We start from the raw sequence: 25,062 nt of genomic DNA, 5'->3' as shown, positions 1-25,062 counted from the left end.
CCAAATGAGTGAGAGCTTTTCTTCCTGTCACTCACACCCACAAGTGACCTGCAAAGAAATGTGCTATTTTTTGTGTATTCTACCAATTGGTATTTCACTGTTATTGGAAACATGATTAAAAAAAATATGAATTGAAAATGTGCCTATATGAACTGCAGCTCCCAGTTTTTGATTAAAAAAAAAAAGTTATTTAAAAAAAAATTATATGTTCAGGTCAATCGAGGGAAAGGCTTCTTGAGACGTCATCTGTACTTCTGTGAAGAAGGTGTCGGACGTTTCGCTCCTCATCCGAAGAGCTTCGTCAGCGAACTAATAAGTGCTGGTAGCCTAGGCCTTAAATACAGTAAGAGTGGGCGGAATTGGTGTGCCAACACCCTCCTTCTATTGGTTCCTTACACTAAGCCTGGGCGGAGTAGTGGTATAATCCTCTCCTGCTATTAGCACCTCCAATAAAAGGGAAGTGTCGCTCCCTGAGTTGGGTATGAACGACTCTGATACTGGCTCGTTAACATCTATTGTTCTGGCTCGGCCCTGGCTCCACCTCATTTGCAAGACTAAGAGCTGTGGGTTTTGGTCTCAGTAACCTGCTGAACACAGGGTCCAAATTAAACCTCAAACCACCATTCCGATTCAATGATGGGTTCTGTTGTTTGACAAAAATAGCTTCCTTTACTCCTCCTTCAAACCATCTGTTTTCTTTGGCCAAAATCTTTACATCGCTGTCCTGAAAAGAGTGATTGGTTGCTTAAGGTGTAGATGTACTGCTGATTGAGGACCACTAGAATTGTCCCTGCGATGTTGATAAAGCCTTTTTTGGAGCATTTGCTTAGTTTCCCCAATGTAGTGCTCTTTGCATTCCTCATCTTTACAGTAGATGGAATAGACCACATTGCTCTGTTTTTGGTTTGGACCCTTGTCTTTAGGATGCACTCATTTTTGTCTCAGGGTATTTACTAGTTTGAAATAGGTTGGAATTTTGTGTTGCCATAAGATCCTCTGGAGTTATTCAGGTCAATATGGTGGATTTGTAAAGACAGAGCTTATGTTGAATTTGTTGAGATGTGAAGTGGACCTAATGAAGACTTATTGTACATGGTGATTTGTATCTGGAAAGCAGACATTACTTGTCCAACATTAATTCAATTATCCAAAAAAAAAATCCAAATATTATGAATAATAATATTCGTGGCACCATAGCCCATTACCAAAGGGTGACTTGATGGGGTAAACACATATGATGCTTCTTAAATCCACCCTCAGAAGAACAGTAGAGTGATTTTACTGTTTTTTTGGCATGACAACCAGCCACCGTTATGTGTCTGCGTGCACTATGCAAAATGCATCCATAGCATTCCAAGCTTAATTCGATGTCTAAGCCAAACAACAGGAACAAGATGACTCTTGACTCTTGAATAAAACATTTGGGTATTGGTACTGGAAGGATGTATTGATGTATGTTGGAGCCTATGTTAACCACTATACAACAGATGCACGACTATTTACAATGTGAAAAGGGGACAATAATTGTGCTGTAGCACGGATGACTTTGCTGTAATGTGTGTGTGTGTGTGTGTGTGTGTGTGTGTATGAGTGCGTGCTTGTTTGCGTTTTGAAGTCACGCACAACGTCTAGTTTGGGGACCGTCAAATGTCTTTCAACGAACCATCTAATTTCAGCCAATCCATTTCAGTTCCCTTCGTCTTGCCAGAGTTTCATTAGACCTCTTTTGCAGCTCTTATTGCTCTATTGATTTCCATTGGCAGGATGATGACATCTTCATATAAGTAAAACTTTGTGCAAAGACAATGCCCTGCATTCGTTTTCTGCAGTTTTGTGGTCGGGTTTGATGTTATTTTGGAACATTCGACTAACTTTTCTTTCTTATTTGTGTCTCCGTCCAGCTTTGAGGGACAACAGGATCGAGCTGGTTCGCGCGTCATTTTCCGAGTTGACCATCAGCATCAGCGACGTCACACTGTCTGACGAGGGCATGTACACCTGTTCTCTTTTCACCATGCCCGTCAGAACGGCCAAAGCTTACCTGACAGTTCTCGGTAAGTTCCAACTCTCTCTAATATCATGAAGTAACTATGTTTTTTTTACGTATTTACTGCAGCTACAGTCGATAAACATCTATGGCCCTCTGTGAACTCATGAAACATACAAATTGATTCATGTTTCCCTCGATGAACCGCAGCTCCCCAGTGCCAGCAGTGCTCATGCAGCCCCAGATCATAATAATTAGACAATAATGGCTGCATGTTGAGTCATTTTCCATGGATAGTAAAGCTATATTGCTTTTATAGTACTGTCCGTTGAGAAAATATAATGTAGTTTATATAAATTGTGTGGGATTATTTGAACAAAAATAACACCCCTATAGTCACCTTTACACCCGTATTACCCAATATTATAGACATAATAAAAGAAAATAAGACATCTAAGACTAAAAATATAACTTGTGCCTATGCGTAGTACTGGGGAGATGAGTGGTTGGTGGACAGGAAGTGACTTTGGCGGTTCTGGGTTGAGTTTTATTTTGCCATTGGTTACGGCCACAACGGTAGCCCGTATTATTATTATGATCATTATTATTATGATTATTATGTTTTTATTATTGGTGCTTGTTGTCAGATCATTCAAACCTGCAATAAAGGCCTGTTTACATTACAGTAACATTACTGACACCAAGTGACCAGCGTAGAATACTACATATCAACGTCTTTAAATGTGTCTTCTTAATGCCTTTTTTCAATTTTAATTCATTTAGCCATTTTATACCTGAAAATGCTTAATTGAGGCAAAACATATGCTAATAATAGGCCATATTCAACCACAAAACAGTATGCTTTATTGATTGATATACTTCTGAAAACCGTGATCAAGTGAAGCCGCAAAATTTGAACCGTGAAGTGGCGAATGACTACTGTATATATCATATAAGGACAGAATGCATTTTCTAAATGTAATGTTGTAATGTAATGTAATGTAATGCTGATTGAAATGCTGTAGAATCAGGGTAAGTGTAACGCAATGAGCCTCCCATCAGAGAACATAACAGAGTTGGGACCCCCACTACTCTCCAAAAAATGTATTTTCTGACTTTTATGCGCACCCAAGACTACTCACTGGGACTAAAAATCAATTCATTTTGCCTTTAATTGAAGTTAGCTGAGAAGGTTGTTAAAAATGTTTTTGTTTATTTTTTTCTGTCACCTCTCAGGGGAGGCCTGCCTGAAACTTTGAAACCCACTGCTATAAATTATAATCTTAGGCCACTTTCTTGTGTTATTTCCAGTCATTGATACTCATTTAATAACAAAAGTCATTTCAAATAAACAGGAGCTTTACTCCTGCATAGTGGGTTTGTCCAAGTAGATTTATGAAATCTGAAAGGGGCCATGCATTCTTTAACATATAAAATTAACGTGCTCTCCCAAATTTGTCAGTTTTCTACATATTACACTGATAGTGTAGCGGGCTGAATTCCAGTGGGTTCAGTTCTCACTCAGGTGGACTGTATATCGTTGTTCAGGGAGCCTTCCAGGACAGTCAGCTGGGATACGCTCCAGCTTCCTTGCAACCTTGATCGGGACAAGCTGTATAGAAAATGGATAGACGGATGGACACTTCATTACGCCCATATATGAAATGAAATGAAACTGTCATCATAATCGGCACGAGTCAAGTTGCAATACATCATGCTGCTGATACATTATACTTTATAAAACATGTTCCAGTCATATCAACATTATCTTCTAGCATAAATCATATGAAAATAAGCAGATCAAGTTAATTTAACGCTGGATGGACACACGACAGTGTTTGTCAGCGCAATAGACCGTGCTAATGTGTGTCGTCAGTCACTTAAATGAACTGGAAAAGATGGCTGATATTTACCATGATTGCCAAGGAAGGCGGCCAGCTTTGACACTGATGGGCGTGGTCTTTGATTGACAGCTGAAGCAAACATCTGACTGAGCAAAATGCAAATAGTGTTTATGTGAAGAACCATAGGTAAATGCTTTGTGATTACCAAATATGTTTGTTTGGCTTTGACACTTCCTCTTTGTGTTTGTTTGCTATGAAGACAAACACATTTAGTATGGTTAAAACTGGGACACTCTAGCCCCCCTCCACACACAAAGCCATTTTACTAATGTTTGTGATCATCATCCTGCACAAACATTGTCTCATTTCTCGCCACTCGCAGTATTATCTCGCCAATTACTTTCTACTAATGTTAATAGATGTGCCCGTGCACTCCAGGCCCATTAGCTCTCTCTCTCTCTCTCTCTCTCTCTCACACTGTCTCTGTCTCTCTCTCACTCTCTCTCTCTCTGTGTTAACAAGCATTCCACAAATTACAGAAATTAAATACAATTGCTCAGTCGGAATAGGGAGAAAAATGTTTTTTGCAACACTGAGCAATACTTAATGGTGCAGGTCAATGTTTTATGACAGTGGCTTTGAATGGAAAACGGTCTGGTCTGTAGCGCTTATCTGGCTTAGAATCCAACACAAAATACAACCTTGATTATGGTTCTACAGTATAGAAATCTTTTATAGTATAAAGCTATTAAAATTGCATTTTTTTTCATCTACGTGCTTCAGAAGTGGTCCCTTAATTATACCGACATAGAGATTATGAAAACGAGCAGTTCCTAGATGTACAGTGGTTGGCCAGATTTTGATTTCCCGCACGGTGGTCTAGTGGTTAGCACGTTGGCCAATACAGGAACAGCCTGGAGATCGGGAAGACCTGGGTTCGATTCTCCCCTGGGCATTTCTGTGTGGAGTTTGCACGTTCTCCCCGTGTGCGCGTGGGTTTTCTCCGGGTACTCCGGCTTCCTCCCACATTACAAAAACATGCATGTTAGGTTAATTGGCGACTCTAAATTGCCCATAGGTATGAATGTGAGTGTGAATGGTTGTTTGTCTATATGTGCCCTGTGATTGGCTGGCGACCAGTCCAGGGTGTACCCTGCCTGTCGCCCGAAGTCGGCTGGGATGGGCTCCAGCATGCCCCCGCGACCCTAATGAGGATGAAGCGGTATAGAAAATGGATGGATGTATAATAAGTGAACCACTGTCACTCAAGCGTTAACATAAGAGTAAAAATAAACCAACCACTGTCATTCAAGTATATAAATGAGCGAACTACTGTCATTCAAGTGCCAAAATAAGTGCTAAAATAAGCAAACTACGGCATTGAAGAGTTAAAATAAGTGAACCACTGTCATTCAAGTGCAAAAATAAGTGAACCGCTGCCATTCAAGTGCAAAAATAAGTGAACCACTGTCATTCAAGTGTTAAAACAAGTGCAAAAATAAATGAACCACTGTCATTCAAGTATAAAAATGAGCGAACTACTGTCATTCAAGTGCCAAAATAAGCAAACCACGTCATGGAGGTGTAAAAATAAGCGAACCACTGTCATTCAAGTGCAAAAATAAGTGAACGGCTGCCATTCAAGTGTAAAAATAACCAAATTATTGTTAATAGTTAACAGTAATAGTTAATAATAGCATTTTAAATGTCTTTTAAAAATGTCATTTAAAAATGTCTTCAGTTGAATGATGAAGGTGTGATGCAAACATGATTCACATCAAGAGTGTCCAAAGTGTGGCTCGGGGGCCATTTTCAGCTAGCGGCTCATTTTTACATACCCTCAGCATATTAAAAAAATAAAATGAATAGATTATAAACAAGCTATATTATTATATACTACACTAATTTGCTTTGTCACAAAGCTAAGATATCATGGTTTTGATCCGATAGCTTAGCATATACGGTCTTCAATGCACAAGCTGTGTCAAAGTGGCCGCACGCATCCTTAAGTTTTTCTGTATGCAGCTCTCGGTGGGAAAAGTTTGGACACCGATGATTTACATCCTTTGCACATCTTACTTTTCGACATTCTTAACTGTCGTGCTAGTGTAAAAATAAAGTAACCTTGGTAAAATATAAAAACAGTTCTACCTTAACACACGTATGGTGACACTGGAGTCTCTTCAATGCATATTCTCCTTTTGTTTACGTTCATTTCCGCTTACTGCTTCTCATTGTTGATTGATAATGCAAAAAGCCACAAAAAGCTAAAGAAAAAGCGAAACAAAAAATGTTGTTAGTTTTGTGTGACTTCAGAGAAATATTTTCACAAAAAGTCTGGTTGAATTCCGAATCGTAGGACCTCAGGCTAAGGCATTTAACTGTGACATATTCCAGACGAAAGTACCACAAACTCAAAAGAGAGAAGGCTATAGGCAGGTTGATCAGACAGACAAGGCCAGACTCAAGTCGATGTCACTGACTGACAGAGCTTTCGTCTCTGTGCTCGCCGGCTGACTTATTGCTCAGTGACAAGGGCAGATGCACTCAAAGCAGTCATTACTGGAAGGTCCAGTAATCAACATCTTCTCTACAAGCACACAGTCTACTTTGTCACTGCGTGCTGACAGATTACACACAATTCTGGTGAAACATCTCCAGCTATGACTTAAGCAATGCGTAAACACCATTCAAATGTAGCAGGACAATCAGTCCGCAGTTTGGATGAAACGTCACTGTAATGGAGGGGTGTCTGAAGTCTGGCCCACGATCAGAACCTGATGGAGGAAGATTAGTGCCACACGGAAGAGAAAAAAAGTTGAAATATTGAATGTAAATGTCAATCCAATACTAATGTATTCTGTCCATGCTTTAGGTGTGCCGGAGAAGCCTGAGATTGACGGCTTTAGCAAGCCCGCCATGGAGGGAGACCACATCACTCTGACCTGCATGACTCATGGCAGCAAGCCTGCCGCCGACCTGCGCTGGTTCAGGAATGAAAAGGAGGTCAAAGGTAAATCACGTCCCAACATCTACTTCTATTCTTTTTTTTCCCTGCGTTCTTGTACAAATGAGTAAGAAATCGTATGTAAAGTTAACGTGTACATTACTGTTGAATCCACGCATAAACCGTGTTTATGTGTTCTTTTAAGTGCACTTCTTTTAAGTTTAGAATAGCTGTGCAAAAAGTAACCTCCACATTACTACATAAACCATCAGCATGGTGCATTTAAAAAACAAACTATCGTCTCCAGTAGTACTGCTTTGTATCTCAGGTTATTCCGTCTGTGCTGCAGCGGCTGTCACTTCCTATCAGGGTCAAGCATAGATGTACTAGTGCATCACGCAGACCCTCGAGAGGGTTTGCCCCGTTTTTCCACCGTGTCAAAACAATACGACTGCGTGTTGCAGATTATAAAGGCGTTTATAGTCGGTTGCCATGCGAGATCTTTGTCTCTACGTCTCTGTCTGCCTCTACACACTGTCTCTCTCCTCCATCCCCTGAGCTTAAGCTTAGCCTGCCATCTCGACCGAGGGCGTCCCAGGGTTCGGATAAGCATGAAGATAGGATCAAATCAATGTGTGGCTTCAAGCAAACATCATTCCACATTTCCATTGAATTAACGGGTCTGGAGGCACTCACAGGTGTTATAGTAAGTAACTATTCAAGTTGCTTACAGTGGTACCTTGGTTTTTGTTATGAATTTGTTACAAAAGGATGTTCCAAAATAATGTAAATCAAATCCATCCCTTCCAGAAACACCCAAAAATATTTACAAAAAATACATTTTATAGGGAATTATTATAATTTTACAAGCAGAAAACATTGTGAAAGACATCAGCCCAGCTCGTCCGGTGCTTTGTAGGAAGAAGAAATGAGACAGAAACTGAGTTGTTAATCGTTCTGTTGTGTTCTGTGAACAAATAAAACACTCACATACACATAATGAAGACGATGAAAGGATTCCCTGGCTGGAATCTGTCTATAGTGACTCCCAAATCTAAAAGATTTGACCATTATACATTCTTTACAGACTGCTTCATCCAAGCGTGATGCTTTGTTTGGGCACTCAGTTCCTCTGAATAATATTGTGGGCAAACTGACTCGTTTGTTAGGCACACTGGTTGGTCGTCCGATAACCGAGACGGTGTATGATAACCGAGACATACAGACGCAATCATTTTCATCAAAAGCCGAATCCCACAAAAATTGGGGAACACAAAAACCGAAGTAGTAGGGCAACTACAATTAAATAAAACAAAAATAAAGTTACTAAGTCTGTGAAATTGCCTCACATACAGGTAGTGGAGAGGAAACAAGAAATTAGCGAACTATGCTAATCATCAGCGGTTATGTTGTTTACGTTAGAGTCTGCTTGGTAAAATCAACGTGTGCCCGTAATGTTATTTCATTAATTGCATTGTTCATATTGTGCTGAGCAGCCTTTCCTATGTCGCAGTAAAGTACCATTAATGGTTCTATGGTTATCATCACACTTTTCCTCACAAAACAGCCAAAGAAAAAGCAGAACACACTTAAGGAGTTCATTCTACAGGGGGTTCACTGAGCTGAAATCTTGTAAGATGTGCTGACATCAGTCATGAAGATAAAGTTTTGTTTTGACTGTATAAATGTATTACATTTCCATTTATTATTATATCACAACAATTCTATTATACCTCTTTTTTTTCTTTCTTTTTTTTTTTTACATTTTCTGAAGCAGAATAAATACGAATCAGAGCACTTTCACACTTATTACACTTACCTCCATGGGTGATTATTCCATTTCCCAGTGCTCCACTACAGGGAGAAGAGTTTCCAATAAACCAAAGAGAAACGCAGCCAGGACCTAATTTTCTTTGAAATTACCACAGAAGGTTAACAAATTCAGAGACGCTCTCAGAATTATTCTTAGCAACGAAGGTCGCATGCTATGATCTGTTCTTGTGGCAATTTTTTCTTTATATATTTTGTATTACTATGTTTTGTGCTGCCTCACAACCCCTTTACCAAAACACTTTTCAAAGCTTACAACAGGAGGTAGTTTTCATTAAAAGAACACAAAAAAACAAGAGCATCAGTAACATGTAGTTGTTCCCCACCCCGCCCCCGACAGAAAGCACCTTGAGACGTTATACAAATGTCAGATTAGAGAAGATTGCTGTCAGCCCCTCTATTGGACTCGTCAAGAATTTCGATCGGGGTGATGTTTCAGCCCCCGTTTGAAAAGCTCTCTGGGTGTCGGCCATCACGACGCCGCTCCTCTCTTCCCCCGAGCTTAAGCTGCCACAGCTCAGCCTGCTATCTGGCACCAGGGCTTCCCGGGGTCCGGATAAGGCGGGAGATAGTATCAAATCAATGCTTGTTTTCCACACAGTTTTAAACCAACGCCACTGCGTATTTCCATTTAATGACTTGTGCTCCAGAGATGATATTGACTTCTGTGTTGTTTCTGTTTCACTTACAGTGGAAACTTTAAAGTTGGATGCCCCTAAAGTTGTACAATTTGGAAGTTGATCATATATATATTTTTTAAAGTACAGTGGAACCTCGGTTTAAGTCATTTATCCGTTCCAAAAGGTCTGACGAAAACCGAAACATACGCAAAAACCAAATACATTTTTCCCATACGAAATAGTATAAATCCAATGATTCCATTCCAAACACTCCAAAATATTAACACAAAACACATTTTATAGACAATAATTATAGTTTTACAACTACTCTAACTGACGAATTTAACACTGAACATGACAATTACCTTTTTTGAAGACTAGCAAACACAGCAGTGATGTGTCGGTCGCAAACGAATCAGCTCTTTGAAATGAACAACAGGAGCCGGTTCGCATCGTTGGGAGCCAATTGGGAGCCAATTCCTTTTTTTCCTCGTCTTTTTTACTGTTAAAGGTGTCATTGGTCAAGATGTGTGGCGGCATTGCTCTGTCCACACTGAACACGGGGAGAGGCGGGGTTAAACACGCTGTGCTTGTCCTATGAAAACCGCGGTGTACAAAAACCGAGGTTCTACTGTAGTTTGAACTGACATGACGTCATCAGGCCCCAGCAATTCTCTAGCGCAGAGCACCAATGGATTCTTGGATGTATTTTATTTTTGCTTTGGCTTTTTGGCAAGACTTATTCCAGATGATGGACTGCTGTCATGCATAACATCATTGCGAGACCTCAGCAGACCTCATGAGAGCTCAGCGAGCAATCAAATGATCAACTTTGCGTGTGCAGTTTGCTTTTTCTTTGGCATTTTTAGCGACAGGTATTCCAAAAGTAGGAGTAGCCTCAACAAGTTGTGTTAAAGGCAGATGAAGAACATATCTGTATCCTAAATCACGTAGTCTTAACAGACTTTTTTATTTAACTGAATCACAAAGCAATGCGGGTACATTTTGAAACTTTGCATTCATGACCTAAGCATGATGCTTTTAATTGTTAAACTTTTTTATATTGTATAAAACTTTATATCTTTATATAAAACTCAAAAACTCAAAATTGTCAGTTAAAATAAAGACAGCAGTTGTAGCTGTTACGACTTATGTTGATGTGTAGTTGTGTGAAGACACGTAAAATAGATGACACATTGCAGTAGATTAGTTTTATGTTAATGCTAAAAGAGCTGCAGTTCCCATTATGATTAGAGATAGTGAAATAGACCCTGTCTGGCAAATCTTAAGTAACTTTGATCACACTTTTGATCAAACTCAATTACCACATCTTCTGCTTGGACATTAACACGGCAGCAGCTGTTGACCTCTGATAGAAGAAACAGGCATGTCGGGAGCGAGTGACGTTGCAAACACCAAGGTAGGTTGGATTGCAAGGTTTGTAGTGTGCGTAAAGCACTTAATGCTTAACCAATCCTGCTTTGTGCACTGCCACTTCTATATTACGTGTGTAGCGATGCCATAGTTCACAGTCTGATAGACACCTGACACCCATAGTAGTTGTCATTTTTCCCATACAAAAAATGTAAATAATGTGTTGTCATGTTTACCTTTATCAACTGTACAGGCAATGTTCAACAGGCACACGTGTAAAAATAACTTTATGCTAATGCATAACTTATTTTTATGCTGGAATGCTTTTAAAACATTGCCAGTATAGTTATTTTGGATTTTTTAATGGCAACAGTTGGACACTGGAACGTATAGTTCCATTGTTTCCTGGGGAAAAATGGTTTCTAAATCCAAACTAATCGGAACTTGAACAGCATCCATGAGCAACTTTACTGTACTGCCCAAAAATGCAAGGAGTTGCTGTCGTTTGATGTCTACATTTGTAGCATTTCCCCACTAACATATTTCTTTTAAGTGGTGCTGCATGACTCTTAGGTTATACAGGGTGCTTCGCAAGCATATCAGTGTTGCATCTTGAACGCTCCTCTGCAAACAAATTGCACCACCACCACCACCACCCCAACTCTGAAAAGGTGTGAATTATTTATCGGACACCGAAAGTCAGACAGTATGACATTGAGATAGAGAGTGTAACATGAGTGCAAATAAGTGTAGAGCCAATACAATATAGATTATTATTCCTCTATCGGATGCTGTGACCTTCTACAATGAAATCATCGCTGATTAATATACAGTACAACATATATGTGTTCACTTGAGGTGTTCATCATGGTGACAAGAGTGGGGTGTTTACTGTGAGAAGTCACCTGACGGCGGGAATAAATGACAATTCTGACATATTGGTGTGGGATCTTTGGGAATAGAGACGATTATATTAGCGGCACAGCGAGGCGAGCAGTCCATCACCCATTGGCATTCATTTACGAGACCACCTATGCTAAGTGTGTGTCTTTGTATGCGTGTGTGCATCAACACAATAGACAGATGGAGCTAGATAGCCTGCATGTAAGTTTGTGTGGAAGGAATTCCAATATTCTGATTTCACCCCTTTCTTTGTCCCTTCAGTCCCCAAGCGGTAATGATATATTTCTATATCAGTAACGCGACACAACCCAGGGAGACCCGTGCCAGTACCAGTGCAATGTAGCACTTGTTTACACACCAGTGAACCGGGGGTTGGGGGCTCCACATGAAATGAATATTTATTCCAAGTAGGCCTGGAAATGTTGGCAATCGGATGAGTATTATCATACTCTGTGACCTAAACTGTGGAGGTTATTGCTTCATCGCGTTATGTGATAGCTCGACTCCTAAGGGAGGCAGAGAAAAAAAAAAACAGATTTGATTTAAAATTGCTTGGAGTCACTTCCCTGCATTGTCAAAGTTGTTAGTCAAGGACAAAGAGCGGCTCGCGGACTTTCCTCGCACTCTTTTAGTTTCTCACTGAAGAGTTCAACAATGACTGTGTAACCTTTGGAAGTAGCCATTGTCCTTGAGAAGGGAAACCAGCATTATTTAAGGATACTCGTGTCAAAGAGGACTCGACAGTGAAGTACCTTTTTCAAGCCTAAAAAAAAAAAGCAACAGAATCATTTTCATCAGTGTTGCACACCTCTGTTTCTGGACTACATTTATCGCAGCCAGATCCCACAGAGGTGGAGTGGATCAATGACCATTAAAGATGTAATTCCGAGATGGCGCTTGCAAGCCATGCTGGCATGAATAAAAGATGCAAGCGCACAAAAGTGTTCATTCTCCCCGCTCTAAATCACTGTGCTTTACTATTACTATGGTACAGTACATTAATTGAAATCCAGACAGCGGTAAAACTTGTTTTTATGGCTGTTTTGCTGAATTAGGGGCAGCATATTTCTTTCAACTTGCATAATTTTAATTAACTTGCAGTTTACTCAGAAATTGTACGTAAATGCTAAAGACAGGTTAATACGTAGAGTCAAACCTCGGTTTTTGAACGCCCTGGTTTTCATGATTTGGTTTTTGTCAACATTTTTTATTAAAATGTTTGGGTTTTTGTACAATAGTTGAAGGTGCCAACAATTTGAAAGGAAGGTGAAGAAACTATTGGATTCAATCTCGCCAGGATGTACTGGAAGTCTGCATCATCCATAAGTTCTATCCGTTCATCATTTGTCATTATTTTGCATCGTTTTCTGTCTATAATTCTTCTGTTAATAGGTTGGGTGTGTGGAACGGATTAATTGGATTTACATTATTTTCTATGGGAAAAATTGCCTCGGTTGTCGTACATTTTGGTTTCTGTCTGTCCTTGCAATGAATTTATGACAAAACCAAGTTTCCGCTGTGCTGTATTGACCTGGATATGAGACCACTTTGAATATAAGACAACTCTCCTTTTTTTGAGACTGTTGTTGTGTGAGACAGGAGTAAAAGCTTTAGCTCACTTGGGGGAAAAGGATTTGGTGCCATCTGCTGATTTGCATGTATACATTTTAAGACTCAGAATATAGTAATAAGGCTGTCAAATTATTAAAAAATAATTCATGAATAATTAATTTAATCAGACTAATCACATTATTCAAATTAATGAATCATGATTAATCATTATTTGCAATTATGTCTGAAATGTGCCCATTGCCCAGCACTGGATGTAGAGGGACTGTCTTGGCTGACACGTGTCTTCAACATTGCATGGAAGTCTGGAACAGTACCCCTGGATTGGCAGACCGGGTAGGGAAATCACACTCCTCAGCCCCCCTGGGTAGTCTATTCCAGGGTGCTGAATGGGTACGCCCATTAGTTGAACCATGGCGACAGGAGGTCCAATGTGGTTTCCGCCCTGGACGGGAACACTGGACCAGCTCTACACTCTTGCAAGGGTACTGGTGGGTACATGAGAGTTTACCCAACCTTCATGTGCTTTGTAGACTTTGAAAAGGCATTCGACCATGTCTCTCGCGATGTCCTGTGCAGGGTGTTCCGCTAGTATGGGATTGGTGGCATGCTACTATGTGCCATAGCCTGATTCTTATTGGACGTAATGCGACACTTCTTCAATGCAAAACCTTTGTTTTTTTTTGTTCATTGTCATTCAAATCCAAAAAGAAGTTAACCATTGTCTGCTATAACTTGGATAACGTGACACATGTCATGTTGGTTCACGGAACTTCTGGTGTATATTCTTCTTCGTCTCCTTTTTTTTTTTTTTAAGTTTCACAAAAAAACAAACAAAAAGCAAAACTCATGCAGAATTTATTCTGTAATGCTCACTGAACTGAGAACTCGCGCGATATGCTGACATCTCACTTTAGTCATGCACGACAGCGGTTCAACCGCTGATTTTTTTAGTTTTGTGAGTTTTCCCAAAAACGAATTCCGAATCAACCGGCTCAAGAAAGGACATTTAACCAAGTAATGGTCCTGCTTTTACATTCAGTTGAAGAAATAACATGATTGTGAATGCTTGTCTCTATGCATCCACACAAATATGCAGCTACAGTATGTATGTAATGCATGCTGCTGCCGGTGTTTGTGTTTGTGACCCTGACAACAGACTGACACCGTGTCCGAAGAACTGCGGATGAGACTGCAGAACGCTCGGTCTCAGCCCATTAGGATCAACACAGTGGAGGTGGACAGCCTGTCAAGGTGCTGACACCCACCTCACCCACGGGTCTCTTCATGAAGACACTTCTCTGCACTGAATGTTTGGGGAGTTGTGTCAGAGAGGACATTGTGATGTACCTCCGCCAGTTGCTGATAGAACTTTCCTAAGATTTAAGAATGTTGTCTCGGTCACGCGTCCATGAAGAACGGAGTCAATTATATGCAGTAAGACCTTTTGGGGGACATTGCACAGCATTCACAGGAAGTGAAGCATATTGTGAGACGTGGGGGCAGAATGGCAAATCATTGCCATGTCAGGCTAGGTTATTTTTGCTTGCATTCCCCATCATGTTTTTGCAAGATTTTAGGATTTTATATTCTATACAGTAGAACAATACAGTACAGTTTGACATTATCAACTTTTACACCTACTGAAGACTTCATTTGGTACTCCCTAATGCAATGCGATATAAAAGCTGTCATAAAAAAGCATAAAAAGGATGACATTCTCTGAGTTTATCAGTCGTAATATTTATTTATCATCTCACACCTCCCACCAAAGGTAATCACTCCTGCCAAGCTCTATCCAGAGGATTTAAACATGTATATTTACACAATAGCTACAATTAAATAATGTAAAATAATCTAAAAAGTACAAATGTAATACCATGGTAAATTTACCATTAAATTAGGCCGTTTAAAATTAGCCTTTGCATCAGTGTGTAACAAAACAAGCAGATTTGTCCGCCAATTTGTTTTTCCCTGCTAATTCCACATCCCATTCAATATAGGTCTCAAGTAACAGCCTCATAGAGCGTACTAGGTTTCAGGGTAATTATCACAAATACTGCTGCATGGTTCAGGAGAGACTCTCAAAAAAAAAAAATGCAATTAAGAAACGGGAAGGCATGCAATAAACACGAGTTTTTGCAGGGTTTTCTTAAGTGCTATTTATTCTTGGAACAACACATTGCTGAGACGATAACGCAGCAGCTAAACCTCATCTTTTAAGGCACAATCTTTAAAATAAAGTATTTTTATTAGTGCAAAATCCAAAGAGCAATCCCATGAGTTATTTCTGTTTTCCAGTACATTACACCCACCCCCCTCTAAGATGCCATTAGTGAAGTGTTTATTTACCAGTGGCACGTTAATCCCCTTGGGTACCTGATGTCAGGAACAGCACTCATTTTATTATTCGATCAATATCGCTGTAACAGATTTATGTAGAGGCTTATTTTGTTTTGTTGGAGAAAAAAAATGGAATAAAATGTTATAAACACATATAAATCACATCCCCGGTAATTTTGTTGTTTTGAGCAATAAGAGATCATAACGGATGATTTTGCGTCATATTCCGTATGCATTCAGTACACGTAGCATGTAGTACATGAAACATATTAACCACTGTTAAATAAAACTAAAATAAAGTCCAACTACTCACCCTTTGAAGACGCCTGATGAACAGGAAGGTGTCTGCAGAGCAATACTGTCACCTAGTGGCGTTTTATAGGTATCGCGTCGAGCTAATGATGTACGAGTAGATGCTGTGTAGTGCATGGGTCTCAACCTGGGACCGACTCGTCATCTTTTTGATGGTCATGACCCACTTTTTATGATTCTTTTAATTTATATCATATTTTGTCATATTATGGAAGTCAAACTTTGTCCACACAGTTGCATGTGCAAAGTGCATTTCAGAGCACATTATTAAGGAAAATGAGGAGGAACATGATCGCAGCAAGTAAAATCCGAAGGTTTGTGACCCACTGTTGGGTTCTTTTTAATAAGTCATATATAAGTCATACTGTATATATACAGTATATACAGTATACACACACATATATATATATAGTGTGTATATACAGTATATATAGAGAGAGTATAATAAGTAAATATAATTTGCGTATGTAAATGGTCTTTTACTCGTATAGCGCTGTTCCACCTTCAAGGGACTTTGACACTGTTAGCACATTTACCTATTGATGACGCAGCGTCAGCAACTGGGGGTTCAGTGTCTTGCCCAAGTATACTTCGACATGATCACGGGAGGACGGCGGATCGAACCTGCAACCTTCCGGTTGGGAGATGAGCACTCTACCGCCTGAACCATGCCGCATATCTGTCAACATCTGCACTGCCTTCTGTGGGGAAATTGTGTTATTTTACTGGTGTGCTTTTATTTTGAAGACATGACTTTACTAGCTACAGGATGTGTGCCCCCGATGTTGCCCGAGTGTTGCCAAGCGGACAGGAAGCTGTTCTGCTCCAGCAGTATCAGAGCGGAGTCTTTTTTTTTCGGTGGAAGTACGGGAAATACGGGAAACTATTTAAACGGGAGGGCGCCAGGAAATAAGGGCAAAATATTGGGGAAAACGGGGGGGTTGACAGGTATGGTTTGAGGTCTATTTTCCCCAAAAGAAGTTACACCTTATTGTCTCGTTAGAGCAGCCGGTACCTAATTATGTGACTTTTCTTGCCCCCCTCTGTGCCTTTTTTTCTCCTCCGTCTCCTCCAGGTTCTTTTTTTTTTTTTAAGATGCCATGCATCCATGTCTCCTTTCCATCTCCTGCTTGGATGGTTGCCGCAAACGCTGCAGAGCTGTCAATCATTCACCACAAGGGGGGAGGCGGGCTCATTGGCTCAAGTATGGGGGAAACGACGGAGCAGATAGTTGATTGACAGGGTGGAAGTAAGAGAGAGAGGTTGTTTGGATGCTTTGGAAGTGCAGCAGATGAGCACGCAGCAGGGAGGCGTTCGGGGAGAAAAAACAGCCTCTTTAGGAGATATAAACAAAAGGTGGCCTGCTCGAGGGAGGCAAACCTACCTTGACTTTGCTAAGAATACGCAAATAGGGCACAGTTTTACAAAGGAGAATAACACACGAAGGAGACAATAATTATGGTAATATACACGCAGGAGACAGCCTTGTTAAATAGGACGTCTGGTCTTGTTATATATGTTTTGGCTCACTCCAGCATTGCTGATCATGTGCTCGAAATATGGTGGTCCAAAGGGTCCAAAAGGCTCTGCAGGAAACTGATAGAAAAGCCACAAAATGGTTGCAATTGTGTACTGCATTCAAAGAGACTTGGTATTTGGATCATCTTACTGTATCAAAAATAGTATTAATTGATGTTTATTAGGTTGTGTTGTTTGTATGAAAAAAGACGCTTGTCTAACAATCTATTCTTTCAGCGTGATATAATTATTATTACATTCACATCTTATCCCAAAGCAGCTCAGTTTGACTTAATCTAATTAAGGGGGGGCTATAATCTCCTCTCCTTTAGATAATCTGTCGATGCCCTGCAGTGTTTTTTCAGATCTGTGCGGTGCCTTAACGATGCGTCTAGACACAAGCCTGTAGCACGGTGATGTGTACGTCCGCCATACCTCGATGCTGCGATCTCTGACCAGATTCTCTCGCCACAGGCGCCAAGGAGGTGAACGCCAGCGGGAAGACTTTCACAGTGCGGAGCTCACTGCAGCTGCGCGTGGACAGGAACGACGACGGCGTGCCGTACACTTGCAGAGTAGACCACGAGGCGCTGGAGCAGGCGCCGCAGCAAGCCACTGAAGTGCTGGAGGTCCACTGTGAGTGTCGCCGCAGACACACTACATGTGAATGGATGTAAAAGAAATAGATTTTTCACGATAAATGTCTGTTCCACTTAGACGCTCCTCAAGTGAAGATAGTCCCCTCTCTTGGGGTCCCCCAGGAGGGTCAATACTTAAAGCTGGAGTGTATGTCCCGAGGAAACCCATCGTAAGTCACCCATGCTTCATTATGTTTGATTATAACACTTACAGGCCACCATGAAAGGAATTAAAATGAATTTCATGTGTCCTAAAGAAAAAGTGCCACCACAGCCTTCTTTTTTCACTTCAGCTCCATCTGCTGGATCTGGTGCATCACTGCCCTTATTTTACCCCAATGAATTTGTCAATCTACACCTTAATCCAGATCTATGACAACATTGGAAGGTGTCCAGTATCAGTCAAAAGTGTGGAGCCACTTTTTTATGTTTTTGAGTTTAAAAGTCCAAGCTTTTCAGTGCTAGTGTATTGTTAGCCCTTCTCTCCAAAGCTTTGTGGAGAGGGAAGGCATGCAAATTTTGTGTAAATTCTGCAAGGAATTATCGAATCAGCTAACAGGAACGGAAACATCACCTCTTCACGATTCACGCTCGGTGGAAGTATTAATGCTTATTTTTGATTGACAGTGTCAGCGAGGTATTCATTTCACAATATGTTTATTATTGTGGTTGCAGTTTGCAGTGGTGCAGAACTGCAGCATATTGAGAAGTATTTCCAAACAACTAACACCTCTCTGACAGTGCCAATCAAAATGGAGCCTTATTATCACACCGCTCTTGTATCGTGCGGTGTTGTGCAGGTGTACCTAATGAAGTGTCTTCTCTCTGTCTCCAGCCCGGATCCGGTGATGTGGACAAAAGACGGCGTGGAACTTTCCGACCTGGGCAGGGTGATCGTAGAGGGACGTGAGCTGACCTTTACGTTGCTGAACAAGACGGACAACGGCACCTATCGCTGTGAAGCCAGCAACCACCTCGGGAGCAGCAGCGCTGAATACGTACTCTACGTGTATGGTAAGTCCAGGCCAGAAAGGCTTGCATTGCTGATTTCGTATGTGTACAGCATTTAACAGCCGCATTAGATGAAGAATTTGTATATGGACACCACGGAGCTATGTTGCCACCAAGCGGTACGGTTACAGATACAGTTTTCCCACAGGAAAATAATAATTTTGGTCATATATATACAGTACATATATATATTATTTATTTATGTATGTATACTGTATATATACTGTGTATATATATATATATATAATTTATTTATGTATGTATACTGTATACTGTATATACTGTATATATACAGTATATGCATAGTGAAAATGCATAGGCACATGCATACCGAACTGAACCGTACTGCTCGGTGGAAACATGTAAATAGTGTGCAAAAAATAAATCAAAATAGAACAAGCCCCAAAGTGAACTGCAACTGTTTTGAGATAACCTCCCACTGTGCATGCGGATCAGCGCTGTGAGTGATTAGTGGTAGCATCGCTCACGGGGCCTCAGGTGGCACTAATACCACCAACGTCTTTCTTCAAATAAACCTGAGCCCCAGATCTTCCTCATGCATGAGGGAGGAGCGAGGGTGGTGTGTGTGTGTGTGTGTGTGTGTGTGTGGAATTTAATGCTGTGATGTCAGTAATATCACCACAAAGTCACTCCGAGTAACGCCAGAGGAAGTAGAGGATGAAGTGAATCAGTGTCAGGGAAAACGAATCGCTCGCCGTCCCCCTTTTTCCTGTGTCTCCTCAGCCGTTTCTCTCAGAATTAAGTCGCTTTTCTTTTTCTTTTAGGAGCTTAGTGTGTGCAGGGTGAGGGTAAAACAAAGCAGAGAGAATTTCCCTAAATAGAACGATAAATATTGCTTTATTATTACTACCCGCACCTAGTGGCCTGTTTTTATTTTGCAATAAGCACAATATTCAATATGCCAGGGCCGACTAATAGTGGTACCTCATATGGTCTTCAATGCCCGTGGTGATAAGAAGTAATAAGCAGGAGTGAGGTTGTTGAAGGAAGCAACCAAGGTTGGTATCAATAACTCATGAAGTGTTCTGCAGGTCATCGTCAGGGCCACAGCAACATGGATATAATGGAAATGTTGCAATTTGTCTTGTTTAATTCTTTTTATCTTGTTTGGTTGAAGGAAATCATGTACACTTCACCGTATGATTGATGAATAGGATCCCTCACTTCTATGTACCACCCTATTGAACCTGCTGATTGACCGAGTTACATAATGACTTCCAACTCCAGCCTTCATACGCTCAGATGGGAATATAGTAGGAAATGTACAAAATGTAATCGTTATCACTGGAAAAAATGACTTTAAAAAAATTAAAATTAAATGGCATGCCCTTATTCTAACACCCTAAAAACTTTGAAATGGTATCAGCGCAAATATTTCAGTGCTCTTCAACTTGTATGGTTTATTTATCAGGGATTTTTCAATAAATATCAATGTGGACAAACGATCCCAGCATAAGCAAATGAACAGCGAATAAAAATAGTTAACTAAATCAAATAAATCGTATTATTGTGTTTTCAATTAATTCATTATTAATAATATTGTTGCACTCTTTATTTGTATTTCATTTGATTTATTGTACAGTTTTTTAAATTCATATTTTAACACTGAAATTGAAATAGTTTTTGTGATTTCGTATTGAATTATTTCTGGAACACATAGTAGTATTGTGTAGTATTATTTTATCATTACTGCATTTTCAGTCATTTCGTTTATTACACTGTTTTAATTGAAGTATTGTATTGTATTATATATGTATTTTTATTAATTTTGGTGTAGAATGCAAATTAGTGTAGTTTGAAAAAATAGATATTTTGTGCAAACCTTTACCAAATTCTTGCTTGGAGCACCTATTGTATTTTGCAACTGATGGCATTTGCGTTAGCTAAAAAAGGACTACACGTCCATATTATTATTATTTATTTTATGTCATTTTATTCACTATACTTTTTTTGTATGAGATTTCTGTCATTTTGCTGCGGCTTGCAAATTAGTCCAGTTTGAACAAGTGATAGTGCTCAACCTTTTGAGCGATTTTCTGCTAAATTCTTGTCAGAATTCAGTGCGAGGCATTGGAAAAACAACATGCCTAGTTTTTTTTACTGCAGGGGTGGGGAACCGACCGCCTGTCCCTATTAGTTTACTAATTCATTATTCCATGGCATCTCTTGAAGCCTAACATTCCTTAAAATGCCATCCAAATACACCAACAAGAATAACCGATGCCCTTAATGAAAGTAATGTTATTAAAGGAACAAATCCGCTACCACAGAAAAGGCAATTGGGGCTCGAGAGGGTCAAAGAGTACAATAGAGATTTATGACTTGTTCCTCTGAAAATGGCACTTGCTCTATTCCCAGCATGCATTAGTGATTAGCACACCTTTTAGCCTTTTACAATTGCTGCCATAATTCTTGGAAAATACCTTTTTAATGGTTCCTCTGCAGCGAGGAGACATTTTCGCTCACTTTCTCTCACTGCTTAGTGATTTTCACCCAGGCTGAAAAGTCACGGAGGCACCCAGGACGCGTTGCCTTGTACCACGGCCAATTAAAAAGCCCCCAGCTCGCCATAAAAATCAGAGTGACACAAACAAGGTGGCGGTGTAACCTCATTAACTTTGTCAAACAACGCTTCACTGCCAATCCCTTTTTTCCCATTAATATTTCACCTCCACCTTGGATAAAACACCACTAGGAATATCTTGTAGCCATGACTCTAAGGCCGTGTCTTTAATGCTTTTTCTGTTTAGTTTTTTAGTTTAAATCTGACTGGTAAGTGCAAAATGAAATCTACCATCATCACCGCCGGCTTTCTTTTGCATAATTTCTATACTTTGTATATATTAATCAATGTACATTCATGTATTTTGTAGGGATGGGCATTGGACAAAATGTCCTTGATTGGTCAGTTGGGACAGCCAATTGATTTGGGATGTTTAATACATTTCATACATTTTACATTTATTTATATTGATATACATTATATTGGTCAAGCGCCATAATGGAGATATTTGTTGATGTAGCTCAACTTCTGGTGGTCTTCTTTAGACTGAAAACTAGTTGAGAATGAATCAACACTGCCTCTGCTGGCTGAAGCCACGTAATGCACTCCAATTTGCCTCATTTGCTTCAATACGCAGTCAGTCAAAAACAACTAATAAAAATCAGTTGATTACCACGCTGTCTCAAATACAAGACGGCTCAGAGTATAAGACAATCCCTCTTTTTCAAGACACATTTTTTGAAAGTTATTTTTGACACCAAATCAAATTTATTTTTGTATTTTTTTTTTAAATGCATCTCACTGGTGCGAGTGAAAAGAGGAAACGCTCTGACTCCATTGGGGAGAGGTCATTTGTGGCCACCTGTTTGCATGTTCAATATTCACCTCTCAACCCTGAATAAGACGACTCATCTTTTTCAGACTGTTTTGTAGGCAAAAAAAAAAATACCATTTTAAATTCAGGGTGACTTAACGATCGATGCCCATCCCTATTATTTTGCTTGTTTTTGACATTTTATTTTTCCCACTGCATATCATGCTTTGCTGTGTAGTTTCTTATTGCTCCCAATTTCAATTCATTTTTCAGTTTGACATCATTTTTCTTGTGTATGTATCTGTCTTTCCCCTCCACCAGAAGCCCCCACCACTTTGCCTCCATCCACCACACCCCACTTTCATCCCATCCCCCCAGACTCCACTGCTCTAGTCGGCACCCATGCGTCAGACCCCACAGTAACCGGAAACAGAGGTACGGTATGACCACATTCACCCTCCCCACCTTCACACGCTTAACACGCTTAGTCTGCAGCCTAATAATATGTGCTTCACCTCACTGACTCACTCCTCACTGTCTAGATGAAATAGTTCATCATCTAAAGAATTTTTGGAGTCTCCATCATTGTATTCAGTGCCAGTGCGGTCGACTGTGCCCTTGATATTCCTAAGACTTGAGTACCGCCGTGCCTGGAAAGCTCAAAGAAGTAAATGTCATGTCCACTTGCAAATGTCTGTCCCCTGGAGTGACTCATCATGACTCTCAATGCTGTGTTCCAGCAATCCAGGAATCATACGCGCACTTAAATAAGCTCTTTAAGTCGCTCAAAGTTTTAGACGGTGGTTGACTGATACTCTGTTATACAGCATGAAACTGAATGAATGATGAATGGGTTGTCATCTATTATAAGGATTTGCCTGTTATTATTTATTATAGATATCGGGAGTCGCAATGTGACAGAAGTTGATGACACGCAGAGTGATCATTTATGGATTTATTGTCCTTGATCAACAATAGCTAATAGCGTTCTCGGAATGTTCTGAGCTCCTGTTTGTGTTGAGCAAATGAACTGTGATCGTGGAAGTCTTTATGGATGTAGCTCAGCTTCCCACAGAAGACGTCGTGTCGGTCTTTGGACAGCGAACTAGTTGAGACGGGCTTGACAGCGCCTCAGCTGGTTACAGCAAGTAGTGCACTCCATTTTGCCTTAATTGCTTCTAAACAACAATAAAAAACTGCACCCATGATTAAAATCCGCAACATAAGGCTCAGAGTGTAGATTGTTAATCCACCACAATAGTGTATAGCGTATTTCTATGTTTGTTTGTTTTTTGGTATTGTCTCGTTGTCAACATGGTCACAGGATTATTAAGTAAAAAAATTGCACAAAAACTGCAAATCATGACTTGTTTAAAAGAGCATTTTTTTAAAGGTTAAAATGTGAAAGAAAAAATTATATATTAGGGATGTCCGATATTGGATTTTTTGCCGGTAACCGATACGCCGATATTGTCCAACTTTCAATTTCCAATATCAACCGATGCCGATATGTGTAACATCACATATCTCCTGTCGTGGAATGACTGGTATTATGGCATTTTTGTAGAGCTGCTGGAAATGTGGATTTCTCTTGGAGATTAATAATCTATCTAATTAATCTGTCTATCTAATTAATCTATCTATGTATCTATCTATCTATCTATCGTACAACTCATGTAAGCAAACATCTGAGAAATGCTTGCGATTGGGCATGGCAAAGTGTGGCCCAGGAGTCTAGCCTGCAGCGTCTGCCTGCCTCCTCACCAGTAGCGGTGTTTTGACAACCCATCACGTCCCGCCACCCCGAACACGGTTCAGCAAAGCATCGGCTCAAGTACAGGTATGTGCTACGTATGGACTTTATGTCGAGCGGACTCGCTGCTGCAGCAGCTGCAGGCACACGGAGCTCAAAGTCTGTAAACTCCTAAACTTTGCATAGAAACGTCCACAAATGTTGCTCAGATTGAAGTTACAGATGTCCACCATCTCCTGGTGTAAAGTATTAACTTGCCACTTTGGTGCTTAAAGGGCTATATCGGCTTCATTATAGGGAAAAAACCCCGATATTACATTTTTATGCCAATATCGGGCCGATAATATCGGTGGGCTGACATGCCCTTATTATTTAATAAGGGCTGTGCAATACAGTGCAATGTGCTGCACATACAATTTATACTGATTCCTAATTCCCCCCTCTTGTTCATCGTGGGCTTTTAAACCAACAACATTTCATGTTAATTTTTTTAATATTATACAGTATTCTTATAATGTCACTATATTGCAATTAAAACATTCTATAAAATGTAATACCATGTCATTCAATGCAAAAGAAAAGACAAAAGAAAAAGGTGTGACAATATGATAAACCCTATATTAACATCAAATACAAGCACTAACAAAAAATATCAGTATGATAAGATGTTTTGTTTAGCTTTTAGGCAAATCCTACTAAGTTATTGGGACAAGAAGACCTTAGTACTGATTTCCTTGGTTCTAGTAAGTACTGTAATTCACTGATGTGCCCCAAGCACCACCATGTAATTCAGTGTGAAGAGGAAGGTCATGGTCATGTCATGTATTGGTATATTTCTTTAATCCTCTCCAAGGCTGACAACATCATATTTTAGTTAACAATGTTCTAGCTGTCCCTTGTGGGAAGAGCTCTTCGAAGAAAGGAGTTTAAAAAAGTCACTTGCGTCTATCATGGTGGCAACCCAAAGAGCCCAGAGATGCCAAAAAGATGTTATCATCACAAAAGAACGACTCACCCGCACTGGGGATATTGTCGAGTGATACAAGGAACAATTGAAGGACTTTTGTTGAACCCT

General features: G+C 40.1%; 1 protein-coding gene across 4 annotated transcripts in view; it reads left to right on the top strand.

The window, feature by feature from the left end:
* cadm2a (cell adhesion molecule 2a) overlaps positions 1 to 25,062 on the top strand; it is a 249,272-nt gene that overhangs the window by 205,945 nt on the left and 18,265 nt on the right. For 3 of the 4 annotated variants that reach the window (XM_054754689.1, XM_054754693.1, XM_054754691.1), the window contains 6 exons: positions 1,902 to 2,054; positions 6,707 to 6,844; positions 17,722 to 17,883; positions 17,965 to 18,055; positions 18,721 to 18,899; positions 22,556 to 22,669. In XM_054754689.1, the coding sequence (XP_054610664.1) occupies positions 1,902 to 2,054; positions 6,707 to 6,844; positions 17,722 to 17,883; positions 17,965 to 18,055; positions 18,721 to 18,899; positions 22,556 to 22,669 (837 nt within the window). The remainder of the gene's footprint in view (positions 1 to 1,901; positions 2,055 to 6,706; positions 6,845 to 17,721; positions 17,884 to 17,964; positions 18,056 to 18,720; positions 18,900 to 22,555; positions 22,670 to 25,062) is intronic. The other variant, XM_054754692.1, reaches the window with a different exon arrangement.

Source organism: Dunckerocampus dactyliophorus, chromosome 16, assembly GCF_027744805.1.
Source record: "Dunckerocampus dactyliophorus isolate RoL2022-P2 chromosome 16, RoL_Ddac_1.1, whole genome shotgun sequence".
Lineage (NCBI taxonomy): Eukaryota > Metazoa > Chordata > Actinopteri > Syngnathiformes > Syngnathidae > Dunckerocampus > Dunckerocampus dactyliophorus.
This window is presented reverse-complemented; position numbering and strand designations above follow the sequence as displayed.